Source organism: Hemibagrus wyckioides, linkage group LG06 (genome assembly GCF_019097595.1).
Source record: "Hemibagrus wyckioides isolate EC202008001 linkage group LG06, SWU_Hwy_1.0, whole genome shotgun sequence".
NCBI classification, from domain to species: Eukaryota; Metazoa; Chordata; class Actinopteri; order Siluriformes; family Bagridae; genus Hemibagrus; species Hemibagrus wyckioides.
In genome coordinates, this window is record NC_080715.1 from 12,890,940 (window position 1) to 12,906,252 (window position 15,313).

Sequence of the window (15,313 nt, forward strand, 5' to 3'; positions counted from 1 at the left end):
TTATTTAAAAAAAAAAATTGTATATTTTTTGTAGCGCGCGCTCTGTTTCTATGGAAACTGCTGGGTTATTTTTACGCTGTGTGTATGACGGACACACGATGGGATAATCCCAGCACAGTTCATAATGGCCAGTATGCAGGGATTAGCCACAGCAACCTTGTGTGCAAAATAACATTACTTTTGATTGCATTCTCTTTCTCAGTACAAAATCTCTCCGTTTATGAATTAGGATTAGATCCGATCTTGCTGGGTATGCGAGCAGTGTTGGCTATAGGTGTCTTTTTAATGCCGTTATTTAGCTTGTGTTCTATTTAGGAGCTGACATTTATCTACGGAGATTGTGTAGAGCCGTGTGACAGCCGTCTGGCCTCTCCAACTATACACAGATACCAAAATAGGAGTCTAAATGGAGGAGCCATCTGTCTTCTCCGTCAGAAAGAGGGAGAGCGCGCGCACGCACGCACGAGAGAGAGACATGCTGTGGAGCTCAGTCCATGCATCACATCATGCTTTTTAAATCTCTTTTAATCTAAGAAGACGATCCGTGTCAATTCACTAGTCCACTTCAGGTAAGTTAAAAATTTGTGCTCAGATAAGGATTTCCTCTGTGCAGGTGTTTCTTGACTAAAAATATAAAAATATGTAGGTCAAGGTATCGTGTTGTGGCAGCTGAACACTGCAGAACACTTCTGTAGTCTAAACTGGTTTTGGTGCTAGGGGAAGAACAGGAGAAATAAGGCATTTTTAATTTGTTTATGAGTCGAACCAATTTTTTTCCCTACAACGTTGAAAATATACATTCTGAAATGTCTTTATTATATTAATGTAATTAACTAATCACATGAATGACTGATGAATCATGTGAGAAATTAATGATGTGGAAAAAATCAAAAGTGAAAATAAAAACATGCACGAAATTTGAGTCGTAATTATTAACAAGTCTCTGATGCCCATTTGGCAATTTGTAAAATTTTAGCCTCTTGAATCGTTACCGTTAATACCATTTAGAATAAATTGTTAAACTGCAGCTTTCTCAACATAGTTTATGAGAACGCAAATTAAAAGTATAATATGTCTAAAATATTTAGGCATACAGTTTGGGGATTTCCATACAGAATATGCAACATCTTAATAACCAAAGTAGTAAAAAAGATAATAAGCTGAAATAAGCTATTTCACATGACAGATGTTTATGTGTAGTCCACAAAACACATTAATATCTGAATTTATGCAAATGAACCAGTTTACATGCTTGACCTTTAATATGGTGTGTTGTTACTTAGATGATCAATGACTGTTTTTATGTTTTGAGATAGCTATAAATGAGTCTTGTTTTTCGTTGAGTCTAAACTACTTCAGAAAAATACTCCTATCCTGGAAATTATCTGCTTTTCCAGCCATCTTCTGCATATCTGACCCCTTTCCAACAGCAGCTATATGATGTTGAGATCCATCTTTCCACACTGAGGATCTTGTATACAACTATTACAAAAGATGCGATAAAAAGGGAGGGGTGCAAACTTTTTGAACAGGACGTTCAATGTAAATTAATTTTGTCTTTTGGGAAACTTTTAAATATCTTATGTAGCTTCTGAAGGCCAGTACTAAATGAACAAAAAAGAGCTTTAAACAAAATCATCTTTAAACATCATCATCCTGTTCAGCAGTTTACACCCCCTGATTCTTAAAGTATCGTGTGGCTCGGGTCACTTAGACGTCCTCAGTGTGAAAAGATGGATATCAAAATCATTTAGCCGGTGTTAGAAAGGGGTTAAATATGCAGATGATGCTGAAAATGTAAAAAAAAAAATGTGCAGGATTTTTCTCAAGAACAGTAAACAGTGTTACTGCTCAGGACAAACAAGGGCATCATGAACAACTATCACAAACCATAAAAACTGATCAACACACAGTATTAAAAATCAAATGTGTGTGAACAGGTTCATTTGTGTAAATTCAGTTATTATTGTGTCTTGATGTAAACGTGTTGAAATTCAGGGCATCATTACATATAAAATAAAAGACAATTTTTATGCTATTATTTGTTGTTAATTATTAACATGTCACAGATTCTGTTATGTAAACTTATGACCCCTACTGTCCAGCTAAATGTTCTGGGATGTGGTAGCTTAGTGGTTAAGCTGTTGGACCACTGATCAGAAGGTTGTGAGTTCAAATTCTAGGTCCACCACATGTCCACCTATGGGCCCTTGTGCAAGGCCTGTAACTATCAGTTGTAAAAAAATATAAATTGCTCTGGATAAGGGCTTCTTCCATAAACATATATTTTGGATGACCGAATTTACGCAGTGGTTCCCAGGCTTCTTGTACTGTTCTTTCCTACACTGTTGGCTGTATTCTGTAAAATATTACTACAAATGTTCTGCATTCTTTTCTTTCCCAGTTACGTCGAAATCATGTCGTCCCAGGATGCAGAAAGTTACACATATGAATTTTGTGATGAAGCTCATCCATCAGAAACCCTGGGAGCTCTTTGGGAGTTCTACGCTTGTGGCCTTTTTGCAGACATCACGCTCCAGTGTTGTTCAGGACAGACATTTCACTGCCACAAGGCCTTGCTTTCGGCTCGTAGTGCGTACTTTAAAGTCATGTTCACCTCGGATATGAGAGAACGTTCGAATGTCGTCATCAACCTGGCTGGCATAGATGGAGAGATTCTGAGCGCTTTGGTCAACTACGTCTATACGTCCAAATTGAGCATCACCCAAGCTAATGTGCAAAGCCTCCTGGAAGCAGCTGACCTTCTTCAGTTCAGCTCAGTAAAGGCGGCATGTGAAGAATTCATGATGCGGTTCTTGGATGTTGATAATTGCCTCGGGATGCATGCTTTTGGCGAGTTTCATGTCTGCCCCATGCTGGAGCGTGAAGCACTGAGGATTATACTTAGCAGATTTGAAGAGCTAATATGTCAAGAAGAGTTTTGGGGACTTGACTTCAAAAAGCTTGTTACTATTCTGTCTGCCGAGAATGTTAACGTCCGGAAGGAGGAGACTCTTTTAGACGCAGTTGTGAAGTGGGTGACTTTTGACCTAGATTCTCGTAAAGGAAACATTCTGGATCTACTGCACTGCATTCAGCTTGAGGTGGATGACATGTACCTCATGACGGCTTTGGACTTGCACAGAAAATGTAATGAACACAAGATACGAGCTATCATCAAGCAGTCTATGAAACCAAGTGGAACTTATGCAACTAGTAAGAATCTCACATCAAGAATGTACATCATAGGTGGATATTACTGGCACCCGTTGTCAGAAATTCACATATGGGACCCTATTTTCAACACGTGGGTCCAAGGGAAAGACATGCCTGACTACACAAGAGAGAGTTATAGTGTTTCACTCCTGGGTTCTAACATCTACGTGACAGGAGGATACAGGACAGAGACAGTGGATGCACTGGATACAGTTTGGATTTACAACTTTGACTCAGAAGAGTGGACAGAGGGATGCTCTATGATCACTGCTAGATATTACCACTGCTCTGTACCTTTACATGGATGTATATACGCCATTGGCGGGTATACAGGAGGTGCCCCAACTCAGGAGACTGAATATTATGATCCATTAAAAAAGAAATGGTTTCCTGTGGCAGATATGATACAAGGTATGAAAAATGCTTTAGAAAATATGTTTTATGAATTTTTGTGTGGGTTTTTGTTTCCTTTAACCTCCCCAAAACATAGCAGTAGGTTGATTCACTAGGTTAAACTACCCCAAGATGTTGATGCCTGTGTGAATTTGTGTGTATGTTCCATTCACTGTGTATTCCTGCCTCATATCCAGTTTATATTATTAATATGTCATCAAACATGACCTTTAAACAAACCTTAAAACTTCTCTGAGCTTACATAAAGTTCACTTATAGGATTATAATTCCTGAACATAATCCTAAAGCGTGTCATTACTTATCATTAAGCGAGCTCTTCACACAGACCTCTCCCTCAGATACTCACAAAGGCAGCCTATAAATAGAAACAGCAATAAAACTTGTGCCAGCATTTAAAAGATTTATAAATCTGGTTTGTTGTTTACTTAATTGAAGGTGTTGGAAATGCTACTGCATGTGTGGTGCAAGACAGAATCTATGTGACCGGAGGTCATTATGGATACAGAGGGAGCTGCACGTATGAGAAAGTACAAACTTACAGAGCCGACATCAATGAGTGGAGCATTACAACAATAAGTCCACATCCAGGTAGGGTTAACACAATACACACTACCTCAACTGACCCTTTTGCAGAGCACACTTTACATTTTTATGCACAAAAACTGCCCATAATTATACATATGCACTTTATTCTGCAGTGACCAGAAACATGCTGCACACAGGAGATGCCCTTACAATTTGATGGATCTTAAAATGTTTCTGTAAAAAGGAGTATAAATATTGGCAATTCATGACATGCCACACCCATAAAGAGTGAGTGGTGTAATAAAATCAAAAGGTCCTTCAACAAACTATTAGTTTAGAAATATGCATACTTATGCCACTTGCTTATTGTAACTTTCCTATTTTCCCCTTAATATTTCTGATTGTCTTTCCCTTCATTTTTTATAAGTGAAAATCATAGCATGTAGCATCAGCTACATGTAGATGAGGCATAACATTATGAGCACTGACAGGTGAAGTGAATAACACTGATTATCTCCTCATCATGGCACCTGTTAGTGGGTGGGATATATTAGGCAGCAAATGAACATTTTGTCCTCAAAGTTGATGTGTTAGAAGCAGGAAAAAAAAAGGACAAGCGTAAGGATTTGAGTGAGTTTGACAAGGGCCAAATCCTGATGGCTAGACCACTGGATCTGAGCATCTCCAAAACTGCAGCTCTTGTGGGGTGTTCCCGGTCTCCAGTGGTCAGTATCTATCAAAAGTATCCTTAAAGTCCTATAAGTTGCGAGGTGGGGCCGTAATCTGCGGCTAAAACTTTGGTGCCAAATATCACAGCACACCTTCAGGGATCTAGTGGAGTCCATGCCTCAATGGGTCAGGGCAGTTTTGGCAGCAAAAGGGAGACCAACACAATATTAAACAGGTGGTCATAATGTCTCTGACCGCTGGTTTATGTAGATGTGAGGGTCAGATGTGCTATTATTGATGCATTATGGATTTTCAAACATCTGCTGAACCTCCTTTATGTAAATAAAAGGTAGCTTAGTATTAGAAATATACACTCTATTAATAATAAATATAGCTATATCGGCTTATTCTACTCTTGACCACTTTGTTCCACACCTGATAAAGGCAAGTTTTGCTCTTTGAGTTAATTCTTTTATGTAAGTTAGCTTTTACAGGCTTTTGTAAACATTTTTTGCAGTGGATAAAGTTGTAACATGAATCTATGATTCATTTTCATAGCACAAAAACTTGACATTTTTTTAGTGGGTATATCCACTGTGTATTTGCATATTAATTTCATGACAGTGTACTTTTACACTACAGTACTTTTAAAAGCTCCCTCCAACACACAGCACAAAAAATGCTGCTTCATATCCATTTTTAACCAAAGAAATAAAGTGACTTATCTGGGTTTTATTAATATAATCATAATTCACCGCAATACTTTATGGTCATTGTGTTTCCTGTTTCAGAGTATGGACTTTGCTCAGTGTCCCTGAACAACAAGCTTTACTTGGTAGGTGGTCAGAGCACCATCACAGACTGCTACGACCCAGAGAGGGATGAATGGACGCAGATAGCCATGATGAAGGAGAGAAGAATGGAGTGTGGAGCTGCAGTAATAAACGGCTGCATCTACGTGACTGGTGGCTATTCCTACTCCAAGGGCACATACTTGGAGAGTATAGAGCGATACGACCCTGAACTGGACAGTTGGGAGATAATAGGGAACCTACCTAGTGCGACTCGCTCACATGGCTGTATCAGTGTGTTCTGTCTATAGAGTTATTGCTCATGCCTTTATGCCTATGTTTATTACATTTATATTCATGATCCATTTAAAAAAAATTCTATCATGTATGACTGGAAGTCATATTTGCATAGTTTGTACTAATTTTATATCAAATGAGACAATACATGAGATTGAAAATTACAATTTTTTAAAGAGATGCAACAGATAGAAAAAACACTAGTGTTGTCAGATATACATTCCTACAAAAACTGACATGCTTACCAGGAAAAGAAAATTTGTCTGTTAGTTCTGCTGTTGAAAATCTGAAAACAGATTTAGACCTAAAAACCTGCTTTAGAAACCATAAACTTAATGACCCTATAATTCCTAACTCACTTATATTTTCCAAAATAATAAGTTTAAACCTAAGTGTGCCTAAGAGATGTCCTTTACACCGGATAAAAATAATTTGGTATTCACTGACCCAATATATTACTACTGTGAGTAAGGCAAGACCTGAGCATTGTAAAAACACTTACAGAATGATGTTAAAAATTATTGAACATTTTGCTTGATCCTTTGGAAATTATTACCTTTTCCTGTGAAACTTGAGATCAAGTGCCTGTACACATATTAACTGAGACTATGTGATTATTTAATGACTTCTTGTTTACAAATCATTTCACACATTTATACACTGCTGTTCCAAATAAAATATTTATCTAATTCATACTTGTTGTCTTTAATATGTGTAACTATGTCATTTTATATAAAATTGCCATTGTTCTTATCCAGCACATTACTGTACAATAAAAAAATAAATAACTAAATCCTTGAAATACCAGACAAGGTAGGGCGGTGGTAGCTCAAGTAGTTAAGGCTCTGGGTCATGGTCTGGAAGATCGGGGTTTAAGCCCCAGCACTGCCAAGCTGCAAACCATTGGGCCCTTATACAAGGCCTCTAACCCACCCTGCTCCATGGGCTCTGCATCATGGCTGACCCTGTGCTCAGACCCCAATCCCGAAGGATGGGATATGCGAACTTCAGTCCCATCACTGCCATCTAGAGGGACATCCCATGAACTACAAAAAACGGTTTTCTATATAGCTCCAGATTCCCCATGACTCTGTAATGGATGAATGGATATCTAGATCTGAGGTGCCTAGTTTTTTCCAGAAAGGGCTGCTGTGGGAGCAAGTTTACAGACCAATCAAAGAAACAGGAGCCACATCTGATTCCACCTGTTTAATCAGTTGTTCTGCTTGTTTGGAATGAAAACCTGCACTCTCCTGACCATTTCTGGATATGACCAGACCTCTACCCTAAATACACTATATGAAGAAATTTCAAAGCAAACTTACAGTGGTGTCCAGACATAAGAACACAACATTTTAAAATATATCCACATTAAGAAAAACAGTGTTCTAGAGAAAGTTGAAAGTTGTATTAAAACAAAACAAAACAAAAAAAGCTCAGGTTTCATGTTGGGCTGAATCGAATAAAGTCCACTTGGATGTCAACCTAAAATATTTAAAACATTTTGTTAAATAGGAAAATGCACAGAAGTTATTAATGGTCATTTCAAATAAATTGCAGAGGTAGATATTTAAGAATCCTTACTGATTTCTTTTTATGAAACTTGTACGATGCTGGCAGATCATACCTAAGTTCTATTGAAGAGAAAACAAAGAAACAGAGTTATCCCAGCATCAAACCAACAGCTTCATACAGTATTGTTACTGTGCTTGAACATGATCTACATTATCACTGTATAATCTTGTTACTGACCAACTACTAAACCAATCTTGAGTAATTCTTTCAAAACATCACCTGCGATTACTTCCATTTTCACTTTCCAGTCACTCGCCTTCTTCTGTATGTGCTGCAGAGAAAGGTAAAGCTCCGTTGTAAATCTGTCTATTTCACGAGGTAATATCTTCACCAAGGAGAAAATAAAAGCACTTACATCTCGTGTAGACGTTTTATGAAGAGAATAAACTGCTCCCTTTGACATGGACAGTGCTGTCTTTAGGAACTGCATATCTATACCTTAAAAACAACAACAAAAAAAGAAACAGCTGTGTTAGGAGTGGTTATCAATCATTCATGACTAAAATCTGATTATAATATTAATAAACTAAAAGATATTTGATGCTAATGAGACAATTCCAGGATTGTCTCACCTTGATTGTGCTTTGTGCCAAACGGTGGGTTCATGATCACCGTGTCAAATTTCTTTGCATATAATGACCCAATTGAGCAGATGTCACACTGGACCATGTCGATGTTTGGCAGCTCAAATTCCTCCACATTTCGTTTGAAGATGTCCAGAGCATCACTGTCAATGTCGAATCCTACACAGAGTCTGGTGGAGAAAAAAAAACAATGCATTTTCACCATAAAACTAAAGTATATTAAAGTAACTGTTCCCTGGTGGGAGCAGCCGCACAACAACAACAACAACATATAAAGTAATTATAGACTTTCAAATCATTAAATAACTATTTAATTATTCTAAATAATAATAAATATCTAAATAAATAACCATTTTATAATCTTCTCACCCTGCATCTAAGACAGCAGCTCCTATACTGAGCACTCCACATCCACAACCCAGATCAGCAACCAGTTTATTCTCAATGTCATTGAATGTGTTGTGGATGGTGTAGAGCATGCAACCTGGAACAGAATAATATACAGTACTGTACAGTGCAGTAAAGAAAAAACACCTTTTTTTAATTGTTTAAGCCAAAAAAATGACCCTCCCAGAACTCTTTAAACACACAGAAAACATTTGCAAGCATAAAGCCAGATGAATTTCGTAGAAATATCACATTTATAATGAGTTCTGTATGTATGTATGTATGTTTTTTGCCAGAAGCCTTAGAAGGTGCAGAGTGTTTGGGCGACATAATAGGGCTTACAGAAAAACCTTAAAAATACAGCGTACACAGAACAAAACCAAACACTCGGGACAGTGACACATGAAGAACTGGGATGCTGGAGAATTCTGCTTCCCTTTCCCCAACTGCACGCATAACCAGCAGCCAATCACAACTGTGATTAAGATGATGAAGAAGAAGCAGCGTGTGCTCTTCACTCCCATTGCTGGTCATTACACCAAGTCGCTTCATATTAGCAGGAAGTTAAACTTTTCTCAGTGTTGTCTTGTCGCTAGACACGCCCACATTTAGTTTCTGACAATTTTTGCTTAGGTTGCTGGACGTCGGAGACTCTCATTTACAATGAATTGTTTCCAGTTGCATTGAATGTAGCATGAGATGCCACTGGGGCTAAATTGTGGCAAAACAACAACAACAACAACAATAATAATGATAATAATAATGATAATAATAATAATCTGGCTACAGGACACCCCAACTTTAGAAACTATAAATACAATTCACCAAAACAAAGCAAAAATGTTTTTTCAAGCCAAAGAAAAGCCAGTTTTAAAATATTTGTGGTTGAACTGTCAAGTCTGGTTAAATATGTTTTCTCAGCCAAGTGAGATTTCCTAAAAATCAGCCAATTCAGACTGTTTGATACCGGTTGTCAAAATGTCTGTGATTCTCCTGAATATAATCTTGTTGATCTTTCGACTGCTCCCTATGTGTGTGAGGGGTCATCACAGTGGACCAACTGGTCCACACAACAACTTGGCACAGGTTTTACACCAGATGACCTTCCTGACACAACCCTCCCATTTCTATCCGGCCTTGGGACCGGCACTGCATCCAGTGGCTGGGGTTTGGCACTGGCTGGGAATCAAACCCGGGCCTTCTGCATGGTACGCGAGAAACCTATCACTGAGCCACCAGCACCCTTGACTCATAAAATTCAGAACTATGTAATTAAAATATCAGTATTTCAGCCTGTGATGCATCACACACATTTAGTAATGGTTTCTCTATGAACTAGATAACATAAGGAATTTATTTATTTATTTTAGATATGTCATTTTCAGGCTATGTAAGTGATTCATCAAATAAATCATTAATAACCACAGCAACTCCACAAGTACTGTTACCTGCTATATGTGGGCCAGTGGGATACTGTTCGAGGAGGATCTTTGGTTCCTCAAACCCGTCCACTTGCTGAAGGCAACTCTCCAGTTCTTTCAGTTTCATTGTTATATTAATGGTGTGCTTTCAGAAATTCAGTCATTCTTTCAGCCTGTAAGATTGATTCAGAGAAGGAAACAGGACAATGACATCAACATCTGAGTGGAAGGATATCAGGTCAGAGTATTAGGGACTGTTGATTGAATGTACTATATTTCTTATGTTCCGTAAGACTGCTTTGAGACAACGTCCATTGTTAAAAGTGCTATAGAAATAAAATCGGATTGAATTGAATTGAAACTGTAAGCACATTTACAGTATTGAAGCAAGTAACTAGCTCTAATGCAGTGTTCAACTGGTGGAGATTACTTTCACCTCTCAAACACCAGTTTGGAAAGTTCATTAAAAAGGCTTAACAGATTCAACAACTACACTGACTACACTGGATTTTCCAGATTTATCTCATTTCTCATTCTGATTATCTGAAGGAGAGATATTGTTTTTGGGCAGTATGTTTTGAGAAATCCTTGTATAATATACAATATGCACAACATTAATTCAAATGAACAATTATACACTATATTGCAAAAGGTTTTGAGATACCCCTGCAAATTTTGATTGAATTCAGGTGTTGTTTTTCAGGGGTTGGCCTTGACCCCTTAGTTCCAGTGAAAGGAACTCTTAATGCTTCAGCATACCAAGACATTTTGGACAATTTCATGCTCCCAGCTTTCTGGGGAACAGTTTGGGGATGACCCCTTCCTGTTCCAACATGACTGCACACCATTGCACAAAGCAAGGTCCATAAAGACATGGATGAGTGAGTTGTGTGAAGGAACTTGACTGGTCTGCACAGAGTCCTGACCTCAACCTGATAGAACACCTTTAGGATGAATTAGAGCGGAGACAGACCTTCTCATCCAGCATTAGTGCCTGACCTCACAAATGCACTTCTAAAGGAATGGTCAAACACACACACCTAAACCTTGTGGAAAGCCTTTCCAGAAGAGTTGAAGCTGTTGAACTCCATATTAAATTAATGTTCAGGTAAATGCAGGCGTCCCAATTTTGACCTGGCTCGCAGTCTCCACTCCAAAGGTGTTCTATCAGGTTGAGGTCAGGACTCTGTGCAGGCCAGTCAATAAAGCATTAAGAGTTCCTTTCACTGGAGCTAAGGGGCCAAGCCGAACCCCTGAATTCAATGATTTGGAGGGGTGTCCCAAAACATTTGGCAACATAGTGTATGAACCAATTCTCCGTCACAACAAACCATAGCGCACTTACACATTAAACAGTGTCTTAAGGGAATGACTGAATGATGCGTAATAAATAACACAGCTACAATAACCAAATAAACCTCCAGTCTCACCAGTGCACTTTAAACAAACTTACATATTTCATTAGTATTACTAAAAAGCAACCGAGCCATGCACGCGCAAAGATGGTCACCAAATAGCTTCATCAAATTAAACTACGCGCACTAATAATGTTTACGTGTTTACCAAAGAGTTTTACTTTTCTTGATTTCTGTTGACAGCAAAAAAACAAAAACAAACGTAAAGAACGTAATAAAAACGCTTACATTAATATAGTGAACTGTTCAGCACTGTGGCATCATGGCTACATCATACTACCATACTAAATAGTGTGTACTAAATAAAATAAAAAGCGACATATGTCCTTAGATGTGTTGCCCTAGTTTGCCATACTACATAGTACGAAAGTATGGATCAGAAAAGTTCACTTCCGGCTTGGCGGTGCAGTGAAAAACGTCAAAACAAAAGTCCTTAATAATAGCGTTAGAGTCCTGACGCATTAAAATTAATACAGTGTTATTTTCTTGTTACTTCTGTGCACAAACCAGATACAGTAAAACGATAAACCTTTTTCTTGGGTAAATTATTAATAAATTGACTTCTTTAATAAATATGAAAAAGAAGAAATTTACATATGGTGTATATGGTACTCCTGATCTATGAAATTATATTTCAGAGATTATGTTTCAGATATTTTTACAGCATTTACAACATTCATTTATACACAGTTAGCTATGTATTTGCTTTAGTCATGGTTTGGCAAATCATGTTTTCCTTTTCCAAACTGTACAATAAGCGTCTAGCAAATGCCTTTTTTTTATAGTGTGATTGCCTACTGGTATATGGAGTACGTATATACTATATGGCCAAAGGTTTGTGGACAGCAGTCCAGTACACCCATATGTGGTTATTGGACATCCCATTCAAAATTTCTCCTCATTCTTCTGGGTAGTCTTTCCCCCTAGATTTTGTAAAGTCAAAGTCAAAGTCAAAGAAGCTTTATTGTCACTTCAACCATATATAGCAGATGCAGTACACAGGGAAGTGAAACAATGTTCCTCCTAGACCAGAGGTGCTACACATAACACAGACAAAGTACAGTGACGCAGACAAACATAGAGCTATAACATAGAGATGGAGTGTAGTTGTGTGGGTTTTCCCATTAATTGATCCACAAGAGCATTAGTAAGGCCAGGCATTATCTTGGGTGAAAGGTCCTGGTACACAGTCTGCATTCCAGTCCACCCCAAAGGTTTTGAGTTAGATTGAGGTCGGGGCTCTGTGCACGCCACTCAATTCTTCCACTCGACGCTTGGGAAACCATGTCTGCATGGATGTTGGTTTTTGCACAGGAGCATTGTGATGCTGGAATAGGTTTGGCCCCTTTAGTTCCAGTGATGGGAAATCTTGACGCTACTGAACAAAAAAGATGTCCTATACAATTCTGTGCTTTCAACTTGGCAATAGTTTGGGGTAGGCCCAAATGTAGATGTGATGGTCAAGTGTCCACATACTTTTGGAAAACATAATACAGACTTGAAATAAACATAACATTTGAAGTAATTAACTTACTGTCAAAGGATTTATTAAAAAAAGCTTCCTGTCTTTATTGGATTGGTTTTGTCCACAAAACTGAAGGTACATTTATGAGTATATGTGGTATTTCTCTATCTATCTATCTATCTATCTATCTATCTATCTATCTATCTATCTATCTATCTATCTATCTATCTATCTATCTATCTATCTATCTATCTATCTATCTATCTATCTATCTATCTATCTGCTATTTTGTTTATTTATTCGTTAATTCTTTACAAGACCAACACATCATACTTTTAATCCAGTTACAGTTAGGTTTAATGTTGTGAAATTTCCACATTTCTGTTATGACTTTCATTATAACAGCTACACGCAGCCATTCCCTCACTTTCATTTGAAGTTAATACAACAAACAAATACAGCTTCATACCAAGAAACCACTACAACATCTGTCCTGAATATTTTCGTCTGGCAGAAAACGTTATAGAAAAAGTTATATAAAAGCTAAATAAAAGTATACTAGCAGAATGTTTCGGCAGAGTTTCAGATATTTCCAGCAAATAACAAGGCATGTATTTCTTTATATTAGTATATATAATAATTAAAATACATAATATATTCTATGATGGAGCACATTAATGTAAACCTGTGATTTAAATAACAGCCAGCACTACTGTCAGAGCTGCTGTTATGGAGAAGTAACTCTCTTTGTCCTTCCAAAAGATAAATAAATTAACAACAACCATTGGGTAATTGTGTATTGTCTCATTATAATTGTCAATGACTCCTTCAGAATGCTGTCTTTTTTCTTTCTTTGCCTCTCTTGGCTCAATCTCACTCATCACCGCTTTTGTTTTTCTGTGCCTCTGCTCATGAGAGGGGCAGCAGAGACCACAAACAACATCAGGACATGTGAATGAAAAGCCGGCCAGTCCGCTCCCTCAGCTTTAACAGGCCAACGAGCCCATTTTATTTTCTATTATGTGGGTGTAGAATGGGGTGTTCTTTTAATGTATGGAATTTAAGTGCTGGGTGGAGCAGTATTTAGTAAGGAAGCGTTTTATAGCTTAAAATGGTTAAGGAGATTGAGTGCAAGTGATGGGGAGTTGTGGTCACGGCTGCTGCGGTGAGGAAACCCAAAGCCTGCCGTCTGACCAGCACCACAGTAACAGCATACTTCCCATTCTTCCTCCAAACCTCAGGCCAGCCATGCCAATTCTTCTCACTGAGGGCTCAAAGGCTCCCCTCCTCCCCCTTGGGGATGAATGGAGGCTTGAAGAGCGTATACGGTCACTGTGTGTGAACAGTCGTAACTGTGGAATGTAATTCATTGTAATGGTTTTTGGCTTTTTTGTGGTGAAGTTGCAAGTTTATTTTTTGCCTGCTTTTTTTTTCCCTCTCTGTGTTTACATGGATGGCTAAGAGCTGGACATATGGTATGCGTTTGTCAGATTTAGCATCCTGACACACCTACACATGCATATAATCTTTCTCATGAAGTAAGACAACATGAATGGTGGGATGGATGATGGATGAATAGAATTGTGCACCCATTTTAAGTTTTTCTGAATGACCATCCTACAGCACTGTCCATTGTAATATCAGTAATGCTTAACAGGGGGCAGCAGAAGTCAACTTCAAGCTGCTGGAGTAGTGGCCTTTTTGTCCACTCTCTGGGACTGTATACTCTTTTCAGAGAGACTCCTCAGCCCTGAGCAGCCTGATGTTTTCCCTAGAGCACGTTGCCAGCACAGTGGCAGCCATGATGAGGAAATGATAATGGACAGTGCTCAGAGCAGCACTAGCTGTCAAACTCGCTTAGAGAAATGTCACTGCCTTTCTTTTTCTCCTCTCCGGCTGGCAGTTACTGGCTTTGACCGTTTCGGCTGAAAACATGAAATGCTGTGCTTGTCTTCTTCCTCACTTGTTTCAGTGTGCTCATGTTTCTGTGCCCTTTGCTGAGGTTAATGCTCAGATCAGTCACAATGTAGACCAAGCGCAGACAAATTTGCAACACAAACTTGAAATTCTTCAGCGTGTTTCCAAGGTCGAGTCTGATTTTGGCACATTTACCAAAGACTACAAAAGACCTCTTGAGACATTTCCATTTTTATGATGTCACTCCAGTTTATCTGAGGTTTCACTTCAGATTTCGTGCTATTGTGTTATATAAGAAGATCTGCGTTTCTGAATTAGAAAAAAAAGAGAGAGAGATAGAGGGAGACTGAGATGTGTGAATGAGTGGTGGAGTCCGAGCGCCAGGGTGACGCAGGCGGCCGCAAGAGAGGGCTTATAAAATGTGAATCATCTTGCACCCTGTTTTTAGACAAACCATGAAAATGCTGGAATGAGAGGGCACTTAATTTAGCCTCCTCTTTTTTAACTTTCCTGTGGCTGGTAATTCATGCATAGCAGCAAGCAGACCGGATTTTTGGGGGAGAAAGCATTGAGAACCTTTGACCAGGCGGCCTAGCACCCAACTCTGGAGCCCATTAGTGTAGCCACCAAGCTGCCG

At 38.5% G+C, this 15,313-nt stretch overlaps 2 protein-coding genes across 4 annotated transcripts; one reads left to right on the forward strand and one right to left on the reverse strand.

The window, feature by feature from the left end:
• The first annotated feature begins 103 nt into the window (after window positions 1-103).
• klhl23 (kelch-like family member 23) lies at window positions 104-6,564 on the forward strand. The gene is made up of 4 exons (XM_058392286.1): window positions 104-569; window positions 2,405-3,627; window positions 4,066-4,218; window positions 5,616-6,564. Exons 2-4 carry the CDS (start codon window positions 2,418-2,420, stop codon window positions 5,924-5,926), a joined length of 1,674 nt encoding a protein of 557 aa, XP_058248269.1. The 5' UTR covers window positions 104-569; window positions 2,405-2,417; the 3' UTR covers window positions 5,927-6,564.
• Window positions 6,565-7,108: 544 nt separating this feature from the next.
• mettl5 (methyltransferase 5, N6-adenosine) lies at window positions 7,109-11,657 on the reverse strand. Of its 3 annotated transcripts, none has more exons than XM_058392290.1 (8): window positions 11,523-11,657; window positions 9,907-10,052; window positions 8,441-8,555; window positions 8,060-8,241; window positions 7,843-7,925; window positions 7,707-7,758; window positions 7,497-7,546; window positions 7,109-7,397 (listed from the first exon to the last, which is right to left on the reverse strand). In XM_058392290.1, the coding sequence occupies exons 2-8, from the start codon at window positions 10,004-10,006 to the stop codon at window positions 7,356-7,358; spliced, it is 624 nt and encodes a 207-aa protein (XP_058248273.1). In that variant the 5' UTR covers window positions 10,007-10,052; window positions 11,523-11,657; the 3' UTR covers window positions 7,109-7,355. The 3 variants fall into 3 exon arrangements, with proteins under 3 accessions (XP_058248273.1, XP_058248274.1, XP_058248275.1); XM_058392291.1 differs by having other exon boundaries at window positions 11,443-11,547; XM_058392292.1 differs by lacking the exon at window positions 11,523-11,657 and adding an exon at window positions 11,333-11,470.
• Between the last annotated feature and the right edge of the window lie 3,656 nt (window positions 11,658-15,313).